General features: G+C 47.3%; 1 protein-coding gene across 2 annotated transcripts in view; it reads right to left on the bottom strand.

The window, feature by feature from the left end:
- The window catches only part of LSAMP (limbic system associated membrane protein), a gene marked incomplete at its 5' end in the record, with an annotated part of 299786 nt that extends 277965 nt beyond the window's left edge, over nucleotides 1-21821 (bottom strand). For both annotated transcript variants that reach the window (XM_080613825.1, XM_080613826.1), the window contains one exon: nucleotides 21667-21821. In XM_080613825.1, coding sequence (XP_080469951.1) covers nucleotides 21667-21821 — 155 coding nt within the window. The remainder of the gene's footprint in view (nucleotides 1-21666) is intronic.
- Nucleotides 21822-23687: the final 1866 nt, after the last annotated feature.

Here is a 23687-nt window from a genome sequence, read left to right as displayed (position 1 = left end):
TCAAAGCACTTGATGAATAGTTCATTAAAGCCTGGCGGCACCTTTGGGAGACGGGGAAGGAGCAATGAATGATCACTTCAGTCATCGCACAAGGGCATCTCCCTTTAGACTTGGAAGGTGGAGCTTGTTAGCAGTGCACAGATGCACTGCAAGACAGTTTCAGGAAGCTCTGAAGAATACCTCTTCCAGTTGAAAGTCCAGAGGCAATTACATAGCTAACCAAAGTGAAATTTGGCCAGGAGATAATAAAGCAACCCTGCTTTTCCCTAGCACTATTTAGCACCTTTCATTCACAGAGCTCAAATCACTCTTTGAAGGTCTAAGTATTTTTATCCCTGTCATGTAGTAAGTAAGGAAAATCTAGGAAGAGGAACTAGCGTGCCAAAATACACACACAATGAGTCAGAAGCAGAGTAAAGAACAAACCCTGGGTTTCCCAGGCTTGCTATCCCATGTGTCACGCCATCTCCCACACTATCTCTGTTCGCTGCATCTGGACATATCTGTATTTAAAACTTCTCATTGAGGAAGTGAGGCTCGTACATCCAGCTGGCCAACATCTACCCCAGACTATAAATCCTCAGATAAAACTTTCAGTACGTTCTCACTGCAAACCACAGATTCCCGCATCAATCATCATCTTGCTCTGTATCTCCACGTGAGGCACAGTATATGCTTAACAGACATCTGTTACCAACACACCAGCACTTCCGCTCGCAAAGCTCTTGGCTGAAGGATACTGTAAAGAGCAGAACCTAAGCCAAGTGCTGCTTCGGCTCTGCTCCATAGCATGCTCTGAGGCAAAGTGCAGAGGTGCTCAGGGGCAGCAGCACAAGCAGCTTACAGTAGTTTGGGTTTTGGGAATAGAAGCACTGCTAGGAGGATCTGTAGTCTTCCTTAGGATTTGACTGCTTGTCTAGAGATGAGGGGGATCTCAAGTGGCTTTACACTTTGATGACAGAGGGCATTCTGCTACGGAAGTCTCTTTTGGACAAAGCTGGAGTGCACCTGAAGTCATAAAAATGTTTTTCCATGATGCCTATTCCAGATAATGACACAAAAAATGGATTACCTGGCAAAGCTGCACTTCATGTCAGACTTGGTTGGGCAAGCTTCAAGGTGCCCCTCCCTCTTACTATTTAATTACTGCAAACGGAGGTTTCAACAGAGAGAGATGCTATTTAAGACAAGGCTGGTTAGAGAGATAGCCATGTCCTTAGAGTTAGTAATTAATTACTAGGCATTCTCAGCCTTACGACGTTAACTGCTTACCCTTTTAAATAGTAGTAAATTGGAGATATGTGTCTAATTAGAGAGCTGTAAAATGTTTTGGAGGATTGAACAGAGAGAGACAACTTACAGAGATGGAGTGGGAGGCGAACTGCTCTCTGGGAGGAAAGGAGACGATATTGTTACTATTGAAAAGCTGTTGTATTTTGTAATGTACCGGCATCCTGGTTATCTGAAAGGACTTCCAGCTCTGCCTGGCTCCACAGCTGCAAGCTCCCTGAAGAGAGGAAGCAAGTAGTGTATTGGATAACAAAGGATTGATCTCACCTACAAGGCCAATGACAGACCTTGAAGTCCGCTACTATTATCAAGCTAGCATATTTTATATTTCATGTCCTTACAGCAGGCATGTCCCCATCCACTCCAAAGATTTTTGGGAAGTATACACAAACAGGCTGCATTAAACACACGTTAGGCTGGAATTGCCACTAAGAGATCAAAACCATAAGGGGCTGTTACTACAGAGAAGATTTACTGTTCTTCAGAAACACAGATTTAGAATACCAACATTTTTCCCCCTCTAATTCAAATAGGGGGAAAAGAATAGCAAATAAACTATTCAATGCTGGATTTCTGGTGAGTATCATTTTATCTCAGACTCTGCTACCAGCAATTTCTTAAAGCATATTTCAGGTCAAAATCACATGAGCAGTTTTCCAGTAAAAAAGCATTTGCACATCTGCATTGTCCAGTGGGAGCTGAGGTCTGCCACGTGGTCTAAGAATTGTGTTACAAGGATTTCCTGTTCCATACGAAATAACACAGCTCAAATAAAGTTCAACTCAAATAATCACAATGTTCTAGTAAAGAACCAAGTAACAGGAAAGCCCCCAAAGAGTTTGCTTTAAGAGGGCACGTATTAAGTATTCCTCCTTTCTAGATCTGATTTCTATGGCTACGTCCCATTCACCCAGCCTCCATGGCCATTTCTTCTCATCTGAATACTTCCTCACCTGTAAAAATCTAATGATCTTTACAAGATAACAAAAAGACTTTCATTAAAACAATGTGTAGAGTGGCAGAGCTTTGGGGATTATGCTCTGATGCAGCAGGAGGATGGGTCTCACAGAGAGTGTCATCAGGTGGCTTTGGGTTTCCTCTACTAGAAGATGCTACTTAGTATCTTGTGTCTTCATGGGACTAAACATTGGAGACATGCTCCTTGAGCAACATCTTTTGTATGATAAGATTATAAACCAAAAGACCACTTGGCACTTTTCAAAGGCATTGGGTGCAAAGACAGTAGTTGTGTCTGAAATCCAATTAGTTTAATCACAGTCTGTCTTCCCAAACTGTCCTTGAAGTTCCAACTGGATACTTTCTTCTTTGCTTCTTGTCTTAAACCTGCTGCCATTTGCTGTTTAATAATGATTGCAGGTTCCACCTCAGAGGTGACTGTGCTTCAGCTATGAGCAGAACACAGCAACCCCTCCACTGGTATGTTCTTACACCATTACCAGAGGTGACACCTCACCTCAATGATCCCATGGAAGGCAATAAGACTGATTTAAGAAACAATGGATTTTCAGGGAAAAAAGTAGAGCATGACTCCATACCTCTTTTAAGCAGGAGTACTGAACACGATGCTGAATGATGCACGTTCTAGAAGGAATTATGTGAGCTACCCTGTTGGCTTCTAAACTAACTGCAATCATTCACAAATAAAGACTCGCACGTGGCAAACTCATTAACACCCTCTGTTCAGAATGGGCAAAATCCCAAAAAAATGATAGGATGCACTGAGATGAAGAGAAAAAACAAGGCCAAGTGCACTACTGCACTGTAATACAATGTCCACATCAGGTCATCCTGTGTGAGAGAGATGCAATGGAAATAAAAGGGGTTTGGGGCAGTTGACAGCAACGAGTTAGGGGTCTGGGGTACTTTCTGTAAGAAGGAAGATTGAAAACAAATCAGGCTGGATAGTGTAAGGATATATAAAACAATGAAGTGTACAACAAAGGCAAACACCCTCATAAAGCTAGGGACCATCCTGTACAAATGAAATACTACTTATTTGAGGCTGGATAGTTGGTTGTTGTTTTCCTGCTGTGTGCAATAACGTGTGGAGCTCACTGCCACAAGATAATATCCAGGCCAAACTATTCCTAAAAGGAGTGTAGTTATTCGAACTGCAGGAATATCGATGGTCACTTTATACAGCATGAGAAAAACCCTCCTAACAACCCCTTCCCCCTAACATCACCGATATCAATCAATTCTCTCACTTCAGACTACATGCAGGAAACAATCTGTCCAGGACACAGAAATTTCTCCTATCAGCAAGTTTTTTCCTATGATTTTGCATATTTGCCCACTTAGGAAGGTTTTATATTCTGTTCTATAACGTAAATTAGAAAATGCAAGATACTGATGTAAAAGGGTTCTGCTATCATCTGCTGTTTTCTTAAATTCTTCTGTTTAGGAGGAAATTCATATATGCTAAACAAGAGCCTGGTTGAAAAGCACTCTCTCTTAAGGATTTGTAAGTGTTCAGGCAAGAGAGAAAAGTGAGCATCTTACCCATTTTAATGAGCTCATGGAGGACCTGAAAAGAAATTTCCTTTTCAGATGGCTTGTGTCCCAGCAGCTAAAATTCCCCCTCTTCCCCCCTCCCATATCACATCATCCCTAGTGACTCCAAGTGATCTCCACAAAATGCTGGATCTGGCATTGACCCGTAAGGAAATGCACTCATTCTCAGGAAACTTTTAGGGAACAACAGGCAGCTTGTTTCAACAGATTTATAGTATCAGCCCCTGAAAGGACCTGCCACAGATATAGCTCCAAGATTTACAGGTCTGTCATTTCCTATGACCCTATCTAGGTCTTCCCAACAGAGTTTAGCAAGCCGTTGCACACTGCAACCACCTTTATGGGTATCCTGCTTTACTCCTTTCTAGCAAAGCAAGTACATACAACAAAATTCAACAAAGCACTTTGTACAGCTATCTGTAGGTTTCTCTCCTTGACCTCCTTGCTGCCTTTACAGAGATGCATTAATGTAGGTTCCTCCCGCACCAGGATGCTCATTCTCTGGACCAGAATCTCCTTTCCCAGACATGCACACTAAGGTGCAAGCACCAGCCACTGATTTTCTCAGGAACACGAAAGCAGCTGAGTGTTCCCTGCACACAGCTTCATTTCCACTGAGCTGGAATCACCAGCTCTGACCTTGCTGAGCACAACTGGGAAGAGATTATCTCCTGCTTTTGCATTACGACATTCATGTGACATCCTGGTCCAGCAGCCACTGAGATAGCCCAGTTCTGAACAGGACACACAAACTGGGGTTTCAGCCTGCAAAGATTTTGGTCACCTATGTCCAGCCACTAATTCGATGAGACAAATCTCCTTTTTGAGCCTCAGTTTCTTACACTGCAAAGTGGGGAGGACTAATAGTGACTTCTCTCAAAGGAGAAATTAATTGAAATACTTTGGGATTCAGAAATGGCAGGGACTACTGAGCTAAATAATCCCAAAGTAATTCCATGTGCTCTGGCATAGATCTGACAACAACTTAGCTATGTATGCTTTTAATAGAGATGAACATTTTCATTTTCTCTGAGCTTATTTTAGGCTCCATCACATAAAAGCGAAGTCTACACGAGGCAACACCAAAGCAGAATGGCACAATCATTAATTCCTGCAAAGCAGCCTTGGTGCCTGCAAAAACACTCCGGGTAACTCAATATATTAGAATAATAAACATAAAGGAAACAGGAGAACAAGCAAGGACGGGGCAGAAATCACAAGCAGAAGCCAACAGCATAATATATGGTACAACTGCAGTCCAAACCAGACCTCTGTGAGGCACTGGGGAGCCTCTGGGAGTCACATGTGAGGTGGAGGATATCCAAGCTGTTGTACTGTTCCCTATTACTCCTTGGATCTCATGTGAGCAATTTTAATTTACATATCGCTGTGCGTATGCCACCAGGACCCCTATGTGCGATGTCTGCAGGGAGATCTTCAGCTGGCAAGCACAGCACAGCCCCTGTAGCCACAAGCAAAGGAATATTTGCTGATGCAAACACGAGCCCTGGCAGCAGCAAGCAGTGCCTGAGGCTGAGATGGTGCTGCAGCAGGGGATGTCCGGCTGCTGTCAGCAGGATGGAGCCTGGTGTCAGCCTGAGAGAGAAGGGGCTTCATCTCCCCACAGGTTACTCTCTGCCTATGGGCAGAAAGGGAGAGGGAAGATGGACAACTGTGCCTCTAAACAGGTTGCTTTTGCCTCCTTTATGCAGCATATATTTCTGCAGAAGCAAATCAACCCCAGAGGAGAAGGAACCTTTAGTGCTGGGAAAGCATATTACTTTCTTGTAGGAATGTTTGCTTGCTCTTAACGTGCCTGTGTCAATGTCTTATGTAATAGTAATGGAAGCCCTTCTACCCCCCCCCCCCCATTGTCTCAGCCTGGGGCTCCCCACACGGGCTCTGCCCCTGCAGCGCTTCCACTGCTCCAGACCTATTTCTTTCCCCAGCACACCAGGCTCATGCATCTTTAGTGCTCACTTCTGCAGCATCTCCTATTTCAGTCCCAAACCTCTTCTGAACAGCAAGTAATAAAAATGATGAGGACGGGCAGAAAGAATGAGGTTATGAGGAAAGATTTGGCAAACTTGCTCCATTTTGTGCCTGGATCAAGACCTGAACCCACAGGAAGCCTCCAGAGGTACTATGTGCTGCAAACACACTGTGACATTTCAGAGACCTCCCAGCGAGTCCTGGGAGCAGAGGGATGGACTTGTAGGGGAACATTTTCTCTTTGCTACGCAAGGAACTGATGCTATTTATAACGATTCCTGCTGTCCCCAACTGGGCATGAAGACAATCAGCATCTGTCCAGACCCTCAGGGAGACTGCAGAACTAGGGATGTTCTATATGTGTCTGCACAGTGCCCGCTGCTAAAGCATGAAAGTGGCAGGATGGGTACTTGGCACAGGGGAGCTATGAAGGGCTGGGGAGATGAGGGGTGGGGGAAGGGGATGGTACCAAAGGAAACAGGTTTTGCATGTTACTTGAGATCATACAGATGGTTTCTCTTTAGCTGTGGTTTTGAAAAGCCCCCTGCCTGCTCTGCTGGAGGCCCATTCCTGCCAGAGCCAAACCTGGAGCTCCCAAACAGAGAAGGAAAGCTCAAAGGTCTTTGAAAACAGAGAGTGCATTATGCTGGGGAGCTGGGAACTGGAACTCTATATAGGTAATATCACACACCTTTGTCTGCTTCTCCTGTCAGGGCAAAGCCCAGGAGCAGCACTCTGACCTGACCTCCCCGCCTTGCCACTGGTCCCCCCATGGCCTGCCTCCAGCATCTCTCCTCCATCTGCCCCCCTTCCTCCCCCCCTGTCCTGCACAGCATCTCCCTGGCTATAATTCCTTTGACTTGAAGAGGGAGCTTGCCTGTAACCCACCACTCCTGCTGCTCTCACACGTTTCCTCGCCCTTGCTTCCCCCTCTGACACATTCAGGCTCCCCACATGGGGAAACCCCCATGCTGAAAGGCCATGCTGGGGCATCGGCCTCCTGCTTCTCTCCCGTGCCCCAGCGGCAGCACAGACAATTGTTTTCTTGCTCCATTAAGCCAGTAAATGAGGCTGGCTTAGCTCAGCACCATGAGCCCAGGATCTGTCTCAGCACAAGAAGTAACAGCGATGTGAAAACAGGAGCGAAGGAAGGATTTGTGAGTTTGGCACCACACTCTTCTACCCGCAGACACGCAGGAGAGAAGCTTCTTGAGACCGAATCAAGCAAACTAATGTAGCCTGTAAATGCTTTGGGGCTTGGCCAGGTGACCATGCTGCCTTCTTTGAGGTCATCCACCCTGCTCCAGGAGATGATAAATGAATGCAAGGTAACATCTGCCAAGATATTGACTTTGGCTCTGCTCACGGACTGCCTGCACTTCAGAGATGGGTAATATTCAGCTTGATTATCTCTCACCGTCAAGAGGAAGTTTCTCTCTATGCTTAAAATCATTGGGATGAACCAAGGAGGAATTGATCTGTGGGAGAGAAATGCTGACAAGAAAGCACAAGTCAGAGACAGGATGAGAGTGGACGACGGGTGAGCAACAAAGACAGCCTCTGGCAGCTTGCCTGCCCAGGTTAGCAATGGCCTAGGGTCACTACAGCTGGAGGAAGATTAAGACCAAACGCATTCATCCAGACTTTACAGTAGGCCCTTGTATGCTTTTTCCCTCCTTCCCCAAATAGCTTTTCCTCTCTTACCTTGCTCCTCACATCCGTTTCTCAACTCTTCCCTTACATCCCCACTGCGCAAGAGTTTTCTGTTTGCTTTATGTGCCCCTGTAAGTCACCCAATTCAGTGCTTAAGGAATGAGACTCAGTGGTTGCAAGGCTCACTGCCTGCCCTGCTTTCTATCACACATCACCTCCTCAGTGGTGAAAAGCCCCAGTAGCAGTCATACACTCTACCACATTCACCCTTCAGGGGGATATCTCATGGGCTGATATCCCAATGCACAGGATGATGTCACACCATTGGAAGGTGACATTTCATTAGTAGAACATGCTGACAAAGCCTCATGAGGTGAACATTCAGCAACATCATCAAACTTGACCAGGATATAACACTGAGCTTTCAACTTGTTTTTCCTATCACCGTAGTGGTAAAACATTGTCTAAAGTCCTGTGGCTATCAAAGGGCAACAGATGGGAAAAAGATCCGAGTCTCTCCAAGTGAAAATTGATTTTAGGAGGTCTTGATACTGATTCCTTCTTCTGTTTGCCAGACAGGTTGTCAAGAGTGTTGGGCAAGAGTGGAACTGCCTACAGACTCCTTGGAGCACACAGCGCTCCTGGAGTGGAAACGAGAAGGGCAGCCACAGCAGGAGAAATAGGTAAGGACCTCCCATCCCAGCCAGGGTCACTTGGCTTCTTTGCTGAGGCATTTCTCTGAACCTTCCAGCTGTGTTTCTGCCCATGCTCCTGTCATTCTTGGAGCCTGAAGGATGCACAAAATCAAGCAGCAGAAGATACCCAAAGGAACCATCTAGCCTGTTCTCTATGAAGGATGGATCAGCTCTACTTCGTCATTTCTGGAATCTGTCATTCCTCGTACATGTCTAGCCTGTCTTTAAAGCCCTCCAGTGATGGAGCTACACAACCTCACAAGGCAGTGTGATTCAGTGTTTTGCTTCTTTATTGTTACAGAGTTCTTACTGACAATTCAGCCTGTCTCTCTTGCTGCAGTTAAACCACTCTTCCTCATCTTCTTCCACAGAAGACACCATTCCCTTCTTTAGTATCTTATGTACCTGCACGCCGTTATTCATCTCTCACACCTAGTCCTCTCTTCTTCAGACCTAACAGCCCCATTTCCATGCATCTCTCCTCGCTGACTATTCTGTCTAGTCTTCTGATCACAGAATCATGGAATGGTTTGAGTTGGAAAGGACCTTAAGATCATCCAGTTCCAACCCCCTGCCATGGGCAGGGACGCCTCACAGTAGAACCATATCACCCAAGGCTCTGTCCAGCCTGGCCTTGACCACTGCCAGAAATCTCCACTTCTCTCTTCTGGACTAAACCTAACTGGTCCTCATCTCCCTAGAAACACGAAGTACCCCAAATAGACACAGGACTCTACTTCAGTGTAAGCAGCCAACACTATGCTGGAAGCAGGGACACAGCTAGAGCAGACTACAATGTGGCATCCAGTAAGGCACTGAATGATGCTGTAAAACCTGTTGCGTGCCCTTCCTTCTCTCTTCTCTGGGAGATGGATGCTGCTCCCACTTTGAGCTCCATGTAGAATCAAAAAAAGGCATTTAAAAGCCTAACCGATCTATGTCCAAGGTCCTTGAATCCACCTGGCCTGTATTTAAGCACCACTTCCCAGCTCTGGCAAGAAGCAAGTTGCATGTGTTCCTCCACCTTGGGACACACTTTTCAAACGGATAGACCTGCATGCTTCTGACTTATCGCCAGCACTGGAGACTAGCCAGGAGAACAGGAAGGGAAGAAATGCCACTCTAAAGGCCAATGAATACGCATGAAACATGTTATACAAGAACCCCTGTGGACCCCCTTGTCCTGGTAAAAGTCCTACAGATGGCCCACCACCAAGCACAGTTGCTGCAGTGGGGAGGATGTGTGGGTGGACAGATTATTTGATATTTAGCTGAAAGAACTAAAATGGGTTTAATGCAGTGCTAGGAAGACAGATTGCCTGCAGCACCTTCTGCTCCTGATTATGGATGCCAATCTCAGGTTTCCCTTAGGTGTAAAAGAAGCCAGGATGAGTGTGTTTGAACAAACGCTTCAGTCTCACAAAAAGGAAGTACCACAGGAGGATGATAAAGGGTGGCCAGTGCTGAGGAACATCCCTGCTACAGCACCAGATGTAGTTTTAGTTTCCTAAAGCATCGTATGGTTCCATATCAAACATGGATGAGGCTGCCTCCAGAGTTCCTGGAAAGCCTCTCCTGCAAGGGACAAGTGTGGCTGAAAAGATCCTAACTCATGAGCTAAAGACCTGCTACTTCCATGGTACTCTAAACACTGAGGACTTTCCATAACGTTGCACCATCACTATATTTCAAATGCATCTGCCTTTGCACCCCAGCACTGATTCGTGTCACCCCACATCAGCATCCTGCAGGAGTGTCACAGGGGAAAAAATTCCCCAGCTGCCCCCTTCCAACTTCCAGCAGTAGAAACACAGCGTACCAAGGAAGCAGTGCAGCATATTCATCTGCTGACAGCAGCAAGGCAGCTTTCACACCAGCCTGCAGCCTCAGCTCTTGCCTGTCAACCACCTCATCAATGAACAGACTCTTCTTCCACGCTTATTTCCAACTTGGGCTGCAATTGAAAGCAGGAGAAGCAGATCATTGGGATGCAACAGGCATCCAACTATATTCCTGCTAGAAAAAGAAAGAGGTTTACTGATGACACAGCCCCCACTTTCTGATTAGCCCTCCACACACACCCTTTCCTATATGCTTGGAGGACAAATAGGCACTGGGTATTCTGTGTAGGATCAAATAAATACACTGGGAATACTCTGCAGGCCCAGCCTGAATACAAAGCACTGACTGAGTGGCTGTGCCCAGCAAGAGAGCTTAAAGTCAGAGATCAGAGTTGAGCAAAGAGAGAGAAAGAAAAGAAGAGGGAGAAGGAGCTGGAGTAAGGACAAGTGTTGGGAAGGGGTGAAGAGTGAGGAGGGGATGGATTGAGACAGAGAGAGGAAGCAACGAAGGAGAAGATGGAGAGGGCAAGAAGAAGATGTGACAGACAACTTTGTCAAACAAGGTGACAAGCCGAGTGGGGGAGTGTGCCAAGCAGAGGGAGCTGGGTGATATTTGCAAGAGAGAGACAGGAGGGAGATACTTCGGCTCAGTCTCTCCAATGAACTTATCCATCCTTTCTCTCTCAGTGGACAAATCTCTGCAAGCACACTCTTCTCTTTCCTTGCTGGCAACAAACAGCCAAGGACAGCAACGGAGAAAGGCAGATGAGGTACAGCATGTGCACAATTCAAAGGCTTTGGGCACACTCCAAGTCTCAGCAGTAGGTATAATAACAACAAGCCCTAAGGAGTGGGTCTAGCTGATGAAGGAAGTAACTCCTTTTCTGTTCCTCATTCACATGAGATCTCCTATTACTGTTGCCCACATTTAGCACACTTTAAGGGGTACTGTCCTCATATGCTGCCCTGAACTGCTTACTGCACAAAACTATGGATGGCTGCCTTCTGCAGCATAGAGATGAGAAAGGCAATCTAACTATGCATGCTTCTTCATGCTTTCTGTCTTGGTTTGAGGGTTTTCGGTTTGTTGGTTGGATTGGAGTTCTATTGGTTGTTTTTTTATCTTTTCAATGAACATGAGGCCAGTATTACCCAGGGCCTGCCCTTATCCAAACCCCCATCAACAAGTTGATCCACTTCAGCCAACTGCCTTTAGTGGGAAAGTTGAGGGGGAAGTCATTACAAGGGGGCTACATTAGCTTCCTATCACGAGGTCCATGGTTCACAGGACCCAAAAGGCAGCTACTCACAAGGTACTCACTTGTGTAAGGACTGTCTCAGGACACAGCCAGCATCTCCACGTCAGCTCAACTACACCCTGGAGTGATTTCAGTTAAATAGCAGTGTAGTCCAAGAAACAGACAACTAAGCATGTGTGGGTATATGGTGGGTGTACGCCATCAGCTGTGTGGATGTGTGTGTCATTTTTCCATGGCACCCCAAAGGACTATGGAAAGCAGCTTGCTCCCTCACCTTTGCCCCAGCTGCAATTGCCTCTCTGCTGTGCTGCCAGGCACCCCAATGGCCAGTGGCACAGGGTAACTAGGTGGTGACAGCAATGACTGGCATGGGAAAGTTAGGCAGTGCATCCAAAAGGATTACTTACAAAGAAGAGAGGTGATCTGCTGGAGGCATGAGGTCCCTACAGGTTCTGCTGCTCATGGAGCAGAGGTGGTGATGGGAGATGTCCCCATGGAAGGGGTGAGGATGCCCAGTAAACTGTGAGGTCCTCATCCCACTGGCAGGAATGAGAGCCCTACTAAGTGGGACAGCCAGGATAAGTCTGTGGGGGCCTACCCAAGGAGCTGGAGGTGGAAGATAAGAGCCTGCATGAGAAATGACAGCGGGCTATGGAAGGACCATCCCTGTTTAACCAGTGCACCAAAGGCTAAGGGGGGTAGCAGACAGGAAAAGGGGTCGGTGGGCTGCAGCAGTCCCTCCCCATCTTCTTCCACCAGCTTAAAACCTCCCCTGTCCCTTGACTCCTTTAAACCTGCCTGCTCTGAAGGGACAAAACAGGCTCCCCTGAATTGAGGCTCACATGTGCCCCTGCTCATACGAGGAGGGGGGCTCCAAATGCCCCTTCCCCAACAAAGCCCCAATAAACAACTGCCTCAGCTGGCACAGGCTCCCTGCTCTATAGCTGCGGGGAGAGAGACTACAGCTCATATTATATTGCATTTGGCAAATGGGACACTAATTTTCCAGGGAGTAATAACTCCCTGATTCCCACTTTTCTCCAGGCTCAGAGGACACCCGGGAATAGATGGGGGTTTCCTAACATCCCTGTGCTACCTGCAGCACTCAGTAGGGTTGTTGCCCTATCATGACGCTGTTTTTCTCCCCTTTTGAGCATTTCCAATTCCAGCATGCTTATCTATGGCTAGTCCTCTCTATCACAGGCTCTCCTTTCTGTTCCCTGACAAGATGAGCACAGAGCCTGATGGTGGCCAAATTTCTGTTGGGAATCTGGGCTGGGGATGGGAATGGATCTCACTACTAAGGAGCTAGTGTGCAGGAGCCAGCTAGGCTTTGCCACTGTGGCTCCTCTCCTCCAAAGGAGAAGAAAGAGATAATGATGTTGGAACATTTTAACCTTTCTTTTTCTGAGCTTGATAGGCTTGGCCTGAGGCACCTTTCCTAGCAAAACCAGGCTGCTCCAAGATTGATTGTTCGGGTACCGAGTTTAAAGGTAATTTTCTCTTGTCACATGCACATAAATTATTGTGGCTCAAGCTCCACATCTCACTTGTTTGACTGCTTTTACGCCCAGGCTCTGATGAGAGGTAAGAACCACTTCCAGTGCTCCCCAAGCAGCATCTTCTATAAATATATATCAAGAGTGCCATGAGCATATACACAAAGTTAGTGTCTGTGGGATGAGGGAGGAGGAAGGGGCACATGCAAATCTGTTCTAGCTGCAGAAGTAGCAACTACAGCCTTGTTTGCTCGTCTATGAACCTGTTTAAAATGTTCTGTCCGTGAATGCCAGGACAAGGAAAACTCATCCACTCAGATTATTCACAAGGGGGAGAGAAAAAAAGATGCACATGCACACACACACAAAGGAAGCACAGCTGCAGCCCAAGCGAATTCATTTTCAACATTCATGAAGACATTCACAGAACACTTCAGTGCTATATGCCTAAATTTTGCTGTTTGGAGTAAACACTTGAGCCAGCGCAGGCAGTACACTGTAGGTGCAATACCGCAGCGAGGATTAGGGGTGGCTCTTGGCTTCAAGTCACAGATTCACACCATGTCCCAAAGTACGAGACCCCCTTACTTTAAGGCACAGACTCACGGTCTATTGCTGTGTAGTTCCTACTATTGTTCACTGCAAAACGACTTTGGAAGTACCCGCAGTCATCACATTCCCCATTCATCACACAACCTTATGCAACAGAGGCACGCGCGCTCTGACAAATTTAAACACAAAACCAGTGGCAAGCAACAGCAGCTCTGGCCTAATGTGGGGAGCAGGCCCCTTTCCCCCTGTCTGCTTCCCTCTTCTTCTCCTCAATTCATCCCCTTCGTCGGTTTCTTTCCCTCTGCATCCTAAGCAGCTCACACAAGGGAAAATGCTACAGAAGACAAGGGAGACTCAGCTGAAGCCTTGAAGACAAGAGCTGTGTGCGTTGTTTCTTCCTCCTCCATAAATACAGCTGAGACGACGACTGGATAATTGGCTAAGTGCCTGTCAGCTTAATAACAGAGGGAGAGACACGGAGAGGGAGAGGGAGAGATTTGTATTTACTATTCAAAGTCATGGATGCTGCCTGCTAGTGGATTTCAACATGGGTTTTGTTTGCACAGCGAGGCACAGAAAGTGACTGGATGTGCAGCTCTGAGTCATGGTCTCCCTTGCCCAGCCTCATGTGAGGATGCACAACCAGTCTGGAATGGAGGCAGCGAGCAAGCAGAGGTTGAGGTAGTTGTCATACAGGTACCATCCTAGTTATATCCCTGCATTCCTACACTAGAAAAGCACTATCACCTCCCCTGGTGAGGCACTAAGTGACACCATGTTAGGGGCAATGACAGCGGTGCATCTCCAACACGGTCACCCTGCTGTTCCTGAGAGGAGGGAGTGCTGTGGCACTGTGAGCTGTGGGATCACCCCTACTTCATTTTGCAAATGCACAGTGCAGGATTGATGTTTGGGAGCTGGAGCTCTCTTGGCCTTTCTCTCTCCTTCATAAAGCAGGGAACCCATCTAAGGAGAGCACTTGTGATGAGAAACCACTTGGGCCTGTCTTGCCTCTCACAAGCATGTACGTGTGAGACAAGCCTTCCTGCTCTGCCAGTTTTTACTACTTCCATGTGCCACAGAAATGCAAATTCCAGCAGTGAGAGTGGTTCAGGTTGCTACTTGAAAGGGACAATATTGGCCAGATCTATCGCGGTGTTAACCAACAAGCCTCTGGAGAGGAAGATGCAATATACATTCTTTCAGAAAGAGATTTATGCTTTTATGTGTGAGTAAAAGGATGGGAAATGTCTACTGTGCCCATTACTGCTTACAAGGGAAGCTATGTCACTATGTGTCAGATTTCATACGTTTTCAAAAGGATACAGACACAGGTTGCCCAGAGAAGCTGTGGCTGCCCCATCCCTGGCAGTGCTCAAGGCCAGGTTGGATGGGGCTTGGAACAACCTGGTTTAGCGGAAGGTGTCCCTGCCCATGGCAAGGGGGTTGAAACTGGATGAGCTTTAAGGTCCCTTCCAACTCAAACCATCCTATGATCCTGTTTGCTTTTGCTTTTTTCCTGTAGCAACTGAGGCACACTGAAGCAAAGGGACATTTCCATCATTAGAGATAGTTACTGACGCATAGGAGTCAGAAAAAGCCACTCAGACCTCCAAACAAGCAGCCTGTTATCCCATCCCTTGAGCAGTGCTGCCTCTCACTCATACCATGCTTGCAACTTTACAAAGTATATGAACGTTTGTACAACTACATGCAAGAAAACACTTCCCGTTTTTAAATGAAAGCAAACGTAGGGAAACATATACTTGCTTCCAGACAAACAGCCCCCCATAGTCATCGTGTAGGTGTGTTATTGCAAAGCATCTGCTGAACTCCATCCCAGGCTTGATTCCATCCAGTGGGAAAGCCCACCCCCAAGGAAATCAATAGAGCTGCAGCAGGGCCATTTCTCCTCTCTTTGCACAGGGCCAAGCACAGCAGGGGCACATCTGGCCTTTCACACAAAACCAGGCTACTCCTAATAAAACTCTGCTGAAATATACACGCACAGGGGTTCAGATGATTTTGAACTAGCTGTTTTGTAGGCAGAGGTGAAGCTTATCATTATTAGTTCCCATTACTTACCATAAAGCCAGGCACGTTAGATACGCCTGAAGCCTCAAGCAAATGCTTTGGTGTCAGATTCAGCTGAAAATCACATTCGTTTCTTCTTTGGTGAGAGAAAAGAAAACTGAGTAAATTCCTGACTTCACCTCTGTGCCCTCCATTGCACTTACTGCAGCAGAGCAGGAGTTCACACAAGCCAGAATGAATTTTGATGGACAACAGAACTAGGGACCTTCAATGAAAACAGCAATATTCAGCCTCAGTGTAAGTCAGTTGAAGCCCTGCCACTGCATCAGCAGCAAACCGTGGCCCTACAGCTCTGCCAGAATCAGATGCCTGTGGGTCTAGGTAGAAAGGGCAGGTACGTGTGATATATATTTTGAAAACTTATAGTTATGAGATGGCAAATTCCAGTAAGTATGAGCTATTTTAAGATTAGGTCTTCCTTCGTGACCTGCTCAGGAGGGGAGGGGTGCGGAAGAGGTACCAACTCTGAGACACTCCAGGTAACACGTACTACTATATAAATTTTAATGCCACCTAAGTAGGAAAACATATGGTACTTAGCTGCAAACTGAAGTGTGTGTGCAGACTCAGGGGAGGAGGTTAAAGTCATACAGTTTGATACTGTCTCTCCTCCTCCATCTTTCTGAATGCAAATTATACATACGGTGTTATTAAACATACCCAGTTTCACCAGAGAAAGCCTTTTCCCTTTCTAATTTTCATTCCACCTTTGCTTGTGATGGGTTATTCCACTTTCAGAAAACGTGGTATCACAAAGGCCCTCACTCACCTATGTGTATGTGTGTATATTTATATATATATGCGTGTATATATAGTGTGTGTGTATAAGGAGAGATGCTAATAGCCACCCTCTAACCATATACATATTGCAACTTCCTTTATCATATGTATGCGCACACACTCACATATCTATGCATGCATGTGTGTCTTCATATAACGGCACCACCTGCTGCCAGACCTGCAAGTTCTGCGTCGTCTGTTACTACATTTATTTAACAGGAAAGCATCAGCAGAGCACAGCTCCTTTTACACAGATCCCAACATGCCCTCTCTCGACACGCGTATACTAGATTTGATAATGAAGGCTTTGTATATACCAGAGAAAGAGAAGAGCATTCGTGACTCGCAGTCAATACCAACGCAGATGAGGATGTCCTCATCATGAAGGGAACCTCATGTTGTCACATTTGCTGAGTTGTTGCATGGCTGAGCCAAAAGGCAACCGAAGCTAATGGATAGGTCGTGATGCTGGGTGTGCCTAAGCCCTGCTGCACAACCCTGGCGAGTCCCCTCACCTCCTGCCTGTTCCCAACCTCTAATAGCCTTCACACCCTGTGGAACAAGGGATCTCTCTTACTCTCTGTGTCCATAGCACTTAATACAAAGGGTGCCTCAATGTAGTGGTGGCCTTTAAGTGCCACAACAATGCTACTAATAATCAAGGCTACAATTTTACTGCCAAGACTGTATTATTATGCAGCATTATACCTTTGAACATGCTTATTCTCATTTCTAACAAAGGGCTCAGCTCAGTGCTCCCTGTTATATGCTAATTATAATTGTAATCTGAATAGCTTTTACTTTTCTCTTGAAATAACTATATTGGGCATAAACTTGGTTGTGATGCTGGCTTGCTACTTTGCCCGAGGTGCCTCTCTCCTCTAATGTAGCTTCATGTGTAGAATGTCAGGAAAATACCGAGAGACCAACAACAGAGTTTGTATAAATTGCTTCCATTGCAAGATTACGCCAACATCCCTATCATTACTGCTGATAATTTGATTTAGCCCGTCCTTTGACGCATGTAACTTGAAGAAATCAAGTACCCATAGGATGGAAGTTCCTAAACGTGCTATCAGCCTGAAACTTCCTACTATTTAAAAATACCTGGTAAAAATGGAAACTGCACATTCTATTAAATGTTATGTTTCATCAGTGAGCAAGCATCGGATTGATTTAATTCTTGATGAAAAGTTGATGCTTGGAAAAACTCAGGAACAATGAGCCAAATTCTGGCCTTGGCGAGATCCCAGTTCTCCACCATACTGAGCATCATCTGAGCAGCACTCAGCAGCTTAAGCCCTGCGTGAGTCATTTGTACCTCTTTATTAGCAGTCCCCAGGAATCTGCCCCAAAGACAAATGTGGTATTTCTGGCAGTGCCCTTGGGCCTTGGTGGATTTGTACTGGTACAATGGAGCAGATGGGAATAGGGATGTGACCCATTTTGGTTCCAGCTAGTCATGAGCTCCATTTCAGAAGTCATTAAAGGCCAAATCACCCCTTGTGCCAGGACTACTAAAAGCCCTGGGCAACCTGCAAGTCACAACGATGCCCTCAGAATGGTGCTTTGAAGGCATTTTAGAGTGATGCTGTAATGGTTCCTGAGAGGAACCTGACAGGGTGTACAGGCACCTGGATCCCATAGCACTGACTTGATCACCACTTTGCTCCTAACCCATTTTAAGGGCCAAACACAACACAGAGGCACAGTTCCCTCCCTCCACAGTTTGCAGTAGCTGCCCTTCACTACTGCATATGTCCTGGCTTAGCCCAGGTCCTGCTATTTCTCATCCCATCCCTATGCTGAAAGCACATAACAAAGCAAAAGGTCCCTGCCTCTGTTCACCCAACAGTCTCAGAGCAACGGAGGTAAGAAGGGATGCTAGAGGTAGGTAGACAGAAAGAGGATTTGGGGTTAGGGCTTGTTTTACTTTTCCCATTTTAATTAGCTTTGTGTGTTTATTGTTTGGAGATTATTTCTTTCATAACATCAAGCAGGGAAGTTGCATACAAAACCTGACAACCTCACTACCATAATCTTGCAAGCAAAACATGGGCAGGAATTATAGCAAACAGTCTACTCTCAATGCTCAAAATAAGGGTCACTGGCTTTCTTCGCTTGCTGAAGACAGAGTTAAATAATGAAACCTTAGTACATCTGACAGGCTCTCTGATATATGGTGAAACACCCTGCTCTCTTCTCTCGGCTCAGCCCTTCTCACCTGTTGCAGGTCTCAGACCCCTCCTCTCTTTTCAGCCTTACTCTAAGGATCATTACCCTTTTCCCTGTGGATAGTCTATCATGAGCTATTTCTGTTCTCCCTGCAATCCCCTGACTTCCCCATGCCAAATACTCACTAAAAGTCATCAGCCTTCAGCAAGGCCAACAAATGAATCAAATCTGCTGCCAGGGCATTTAGGAGATGAGCCAGTGTAAAGTTAGGAGCAGTTTTTAAAAGTCCATAGGAAGACAATAGGTGAAGTGCCATAGCTTCAGAAAGTCATATCCAAACTCCTCAGGATAATTCTGTTCTGAGTAACAATCTCCAGAGGAGTGGCTTCCTTTAGGAACATTAGGGCTTATAATCAACTATTTTTCTCCGCTTCATAGATCAGTCCACCCACCCATTCTCCCACCTACGAGTGTAACGCTATATACAAACGTATAAGGCCTGAAAGGAGAAGAATCATTCAGAATACCCTGTCCTTGGTGCTTTGCTGAATGATTTGCACCACGATTCACACGAACAAAATGTTTTTTGTTATCTTAATCACTATGTACACGTTTTGATTTCTCTCCAACTGCGTACCATTTTTTTTTTCCTCTCCCTCCTACATTTCCATTTCCTTTTAAGCTACAGAATGGAGCTACTGGGCACTGGTAAAATGCTGCTGCACGCTTCTTCTTCCTTATGAAGTAGACGCATGGCAAAGATAGGTGATATGATCTCCGTATAGAAATCTCTTACCTATCTTTCTGTGGCGGTAAAGATCTGCTCTAAACACAGTTAGTATAGACCATCTAATGGTCTTCCCCATCCCGCTCTTTCCCTTGCATTGTCAGTAGCGGATCTATAGGCAAGAAAAGCGAGATGCTGTGAGGTTTTCAAACACAAGGCTGTCTTAAAGTGAGCTATCTTTTGGAGGGTGAGGGAAGCAAATCAGCCCTTGCTTCAAGAAACTGAGGAATTGAAACGCCATCCTGCAAGAGGTGTACAGGACAGAGGGAAATCTCTCCCCCTCCTGCCTCACATTGCAGTTCTGTCACTTAGCACAGCCTGGCTTTTGCCTCTCCTCTGAAAGAGGAAGTGAAACATCCCAGAAACCTGGGGATGGTCCCAGGGAAAGGGAGATGAGACAACTGCCCTTCCTAGGAAAGGTGAAAAGCATATAGCCAGTCAGAGCTGCCTAAAGAGTGTGGCAAGGCAAAGCCTGTGCACTCACCACAGTCACTTCAGAAAGAAACACAGCCTGCCAGGAATATGTTACATTGCTCAGGGCAAGCAGTTCCACGGCTGGGGGGTGTGCTGCTCCTAACTGTGTCACTTGGCATACATCTGGCTGACACAGCTGGATCACCTCACCCAGGTGTTCTATTTCAGTGCCTGACATAACACTGGTAAGCCGCACACTATCATGGAAACCACTCTCCTATGCAGCCCCGTTGAGCTTGCTGACAAATGCTTTACACACAGCACATGCAGGCACCATCTCCACCATTCACTCAGCCCTCTCTGCTGCAAATGCAGCTTTAGCACACAGTGTCTAGATAAACTCCTAAGCTCCAAGGTTAAGTGGGAAATAGAAATCCAGTGACCCCTGTCTGGGCAAGTGAGCTTAATGACTTGTCTGCGGCTGCATATACCAAACATACACCGGCAAACAGCTGCCTGAGCAGCCCCTCCAAAATTAATGATTGATGGAAGTGATTTGCCTTTAAAAATTGGGTAAGTCAGCAGGGAGTCCCGCTAGAAAAGGGTTAATGGGATATATGGATTGCTAGTGAGTGGAAGGGAGAGGACAGAATCCGGGAGTCGGAGGCAACACCCCTTGTTAGGTGTCTACCATGTCGCATCTAAACCCCTTCCGTAGCATATGCAAGGCAGATGAATTACTCTGTAAATCCTATTACTTCGTGTGGATAAATCTTATATGAGAGTTAACAAGTCTGGAGGGCTGGGGAATGGTAGCTGCTGAATGGATATTCCAGGATCAAAACAACTCAGCACACAGGAGCTGAGAGAAGCAATACGCATATATACACAAACACACACACAAATCCCTCTTCTAGCATCTTTCTGCCCTGATCCCATCTTACTAGCTCACATACCCCTCTGTCATTAAATGGGAGGGATGCAGGACATGGAGGATCACGTAGCAAAGCATTTGGTGACATCTAGCAGGATTTATTTCAGAGAAAGGAAAAGAAAACTTTGCTGCTGCTGTTAGCTTTACTAGCGTATTGCTCCCTTGATGCTTCACGGTATGTGCACTATCAGCTCCTCATACAGATTACAGACTTGTTTTAAATCACATCCAGTAGTTTTATAACCATCATACACAGTGTGTGCACATGCTCACATGTGCTGGATTTTCCTTCTGTAGGGAAGTTACTGCAGGTAGAAAAAGGAGCCCACAGGAAAAAGATGAGTGCATTTTATCTAGTTGGGACGCTCCTGACTGAAAGCCCAAGTAGCCTCAGAACTACCTTTAGAAAGCCTGCACAACGAATAGAGAGACGTAACACTCAATACTGCCACTGAACAAGGCTTCATGGGCAAAGACCCCCTCATCACAACAGCTCAGACATGCAGGCACAACATACGCCTGTTTACTTAGCTCTGCAAAGAAACCAACACAGGGAACCAGACACAAGCCTCACAAAACGCTGGAGCTGTTACACCATTTTTTCACCAGCTTTTTTCAACTATTGCATCCATCCCCCCTCCCTACAGGGCAGAAAAATGAATAAGTACAATTAAAAGCCAGAGTTTCCCAAAAGAACTTGCCCGTGAGTTCTGGCAGCACCACAGATAAAGTTTTTGCATGGGTACAGGAAGAAGCATGGGAAGATCAATGGAACATCTGGCAAACACAGCTGGATCCCTTTTCCATTTCTCTATTGATACTGCAGGGCTGGTGGAAAATGTACATTCACGAGAGCTGGCTAACCCCAGCAGATCTTTCCCTACTGAAACCCTTTTGATCCAGAGCACTACACAGAGGAGAGTGGTGGCAAGAAGTGCTCAAAAGCTTTTCAATTCCTTTATATATATATATATATACACTAAAGCATAAACACACACGCAGAGCTTGTTTGTAGCAGCTGCTGCTGCTGCAGTTGGAGAGATAAAACAACACACACGCTCTCAGAGACACACAGGCACAAATCTGCGCCGCATCACATGTGTTATGTTGCATACATGGCAATACAGTGCACGCATAGCAAAGGAAAAGTTGGCAAAATGCCCTACCTGAGGATGGCTGTGTCCCCCTGCCTCACGGTGATGTTATCGGTACCTCGGGTAAAATCCACGCTGCGGACTGGCAGCCCTGTAGGGAGAAGGCAAAGCAATCTCAGTAGGACCAGCGGTAATTGTTTCCGATCAGGCTGAGCCCTCGCTACCATGGCTGGTCTCGTCGAGTTTCGCTGCCTGTACTTGTCTCTCTTTGCCTGGTGTATGTGGATGGATAGATGTAGAAAGAAAAACAGTAATAATAGTGTACAACTCTCGCTTTGATCGACAGCCCCTGAAAGGGGAGGTGATTTCACAGTCCTCCTTAGCTGCCACTTTCTCTTGTGCTTTTCAGTCTCTTGCAGGCTTCTTCCCCCCCTCCTTGCCTTCTTTTTTAAAGCTTCTCCCCTCAAAAAAAGTCTTAGCACAACCTTCAGTTGAAACAAGGCAGGAAAAAATGAAAAAGTCAAGAGGAAAAAGTCAGGTAGCAAAATAATTTAAAAATAACAACAATTAAATCGACCCGTTTGGAGTGATGGAGAGGGAAAAAAAAAAACCACCACAGGAAAAGGAGCAGTACGAGTCCTGTGCCGCCGGGCTGCGCAAGTGGATGGTCCTGCTCCAGTGAGCGGCTGTGCAGCCTCCCAGCCCCGAGCTCCCTTCCTAACCCACTTTCCCAGGCGGAGCGAGGCAGGGAGGGAGGGAGCGAGGGAGGAGGAAGGGAGGGAGGGAACGAGGGAGCCTCACTCGGGAGACGGCAGCTCGGCACCACCGCGGCAGCGGGAGGGGACCCGACAGCGGAGCTCCCCGTCCGTCTGCCGGGGCACCCCCCACACACACACCGTAAAGCGGGGCTGCCCCGAGCAGCCAAGGGCCGCGGCTGGGGAGGGAAGGACGGAGGGGGTCACTGCAGCAGGGAGAGGGGCTTGTAGAGGGATGAAAGCTGGAGGGCAGAGGGGGGAAGCGCCGAGGGAGAGGGGGCTGGAAAGGGGAGGAGGGGGAGGCAGAGAAAGAAGGGGGTGGGGGAGAGCGGCGCTGGAGAAAGAAGGGGAAGGGGAGCGCAAGCGGGGAACTGGGAGCAGAGCGGGAAGGAGAAGGCAGGAGCAGGCTGCACAGGCAGCAGGGCAGAGAGGATGCAGGAAGATACGGCCAATATCCACAAGAGAAAATACTGAGGAAGGGGGGAGTGGGGGGAGGGAGAGAGCAAAGAAGCTGTGGCCAAAACTACAAACAACTTGGGCTTGCGGCCTGAAGCCAAGAGCTCGCTGATTTACAGAGCAGCATCCCTGGCAACTGCCTCGCCAGCCTCACCCTTCGCTTCGCCACCACCCCCCCCCCCCCCCAATTAGACTGCTCTCAACCACATCAGCACATCCCTCTCTCCGCTCAGCCCTTCCCGCCCCCCACCTCGTTTCCCAGCCCCGGAGGGCCGGCCCGGGGACAAAGCCGGTATTGACGCGGGCGCTGCGGTGTGAATGCCCGCGCTGTCCGCCCCGGCTGCCCGCAGCTGAGCCCCGCGCCCGGCGGCAGCGCTGCCTGCCCGGCCTCGCTCCCACGGCTCGCGTACCATAGCCAGCGCTCGGGGAGGGACGTGGGATAACGGGCAGGAATAAGTCGTGTGCTGGCTGATGCCTGCCTGCCTGCCATTCTCCCTCCCCTCCCCCCCGAACCCGCTCTCCTCTGCCTGCAGGAGGGATGGGGAGAGCTGCTGCTCCAAGGGATGTTTCGCTTAACGTAACCGTTCGATGGCGACAGCACGGCAGGGAAGCACAGAGGGAAGGAGGGCGGGATTCAGAAGCAGGTGTAAGGAAAACCAAGGGGAACTCCACTGATAGTGGCTGTCTTGCGTGGTCACAGGGCTGCTCTGTGTGTGTGTGCGGGAAGGGACAAAACAGGTCTGGAACAGAGCCTGCTTCACCTCTGCTCCTGGAGCCTTGGGGGGATACAGTGGATCCAAACTAGAACGGCTCTGTCATAAAAATGGCCACATGGGATCAGATCAAAGATCTAACCCCGTGTCCTGTCTCTGAACGCAGCCT

The sequence above is a fragment of the Psittacula echo genome, assembly GCF_963264785.1.
Source record: "Psittacula echo genome assembly, chromosome: 3".
NCBI lineage: Eukaryota > Metazoa > Chordata > Aves > Psittaciformes > Psittacidae > Psittacula > Psittacula echo.
Note: the sequence above shows the minus strand (reverse complement) of the source record. Positions and strands in the feature narration are given on the sequence as shown.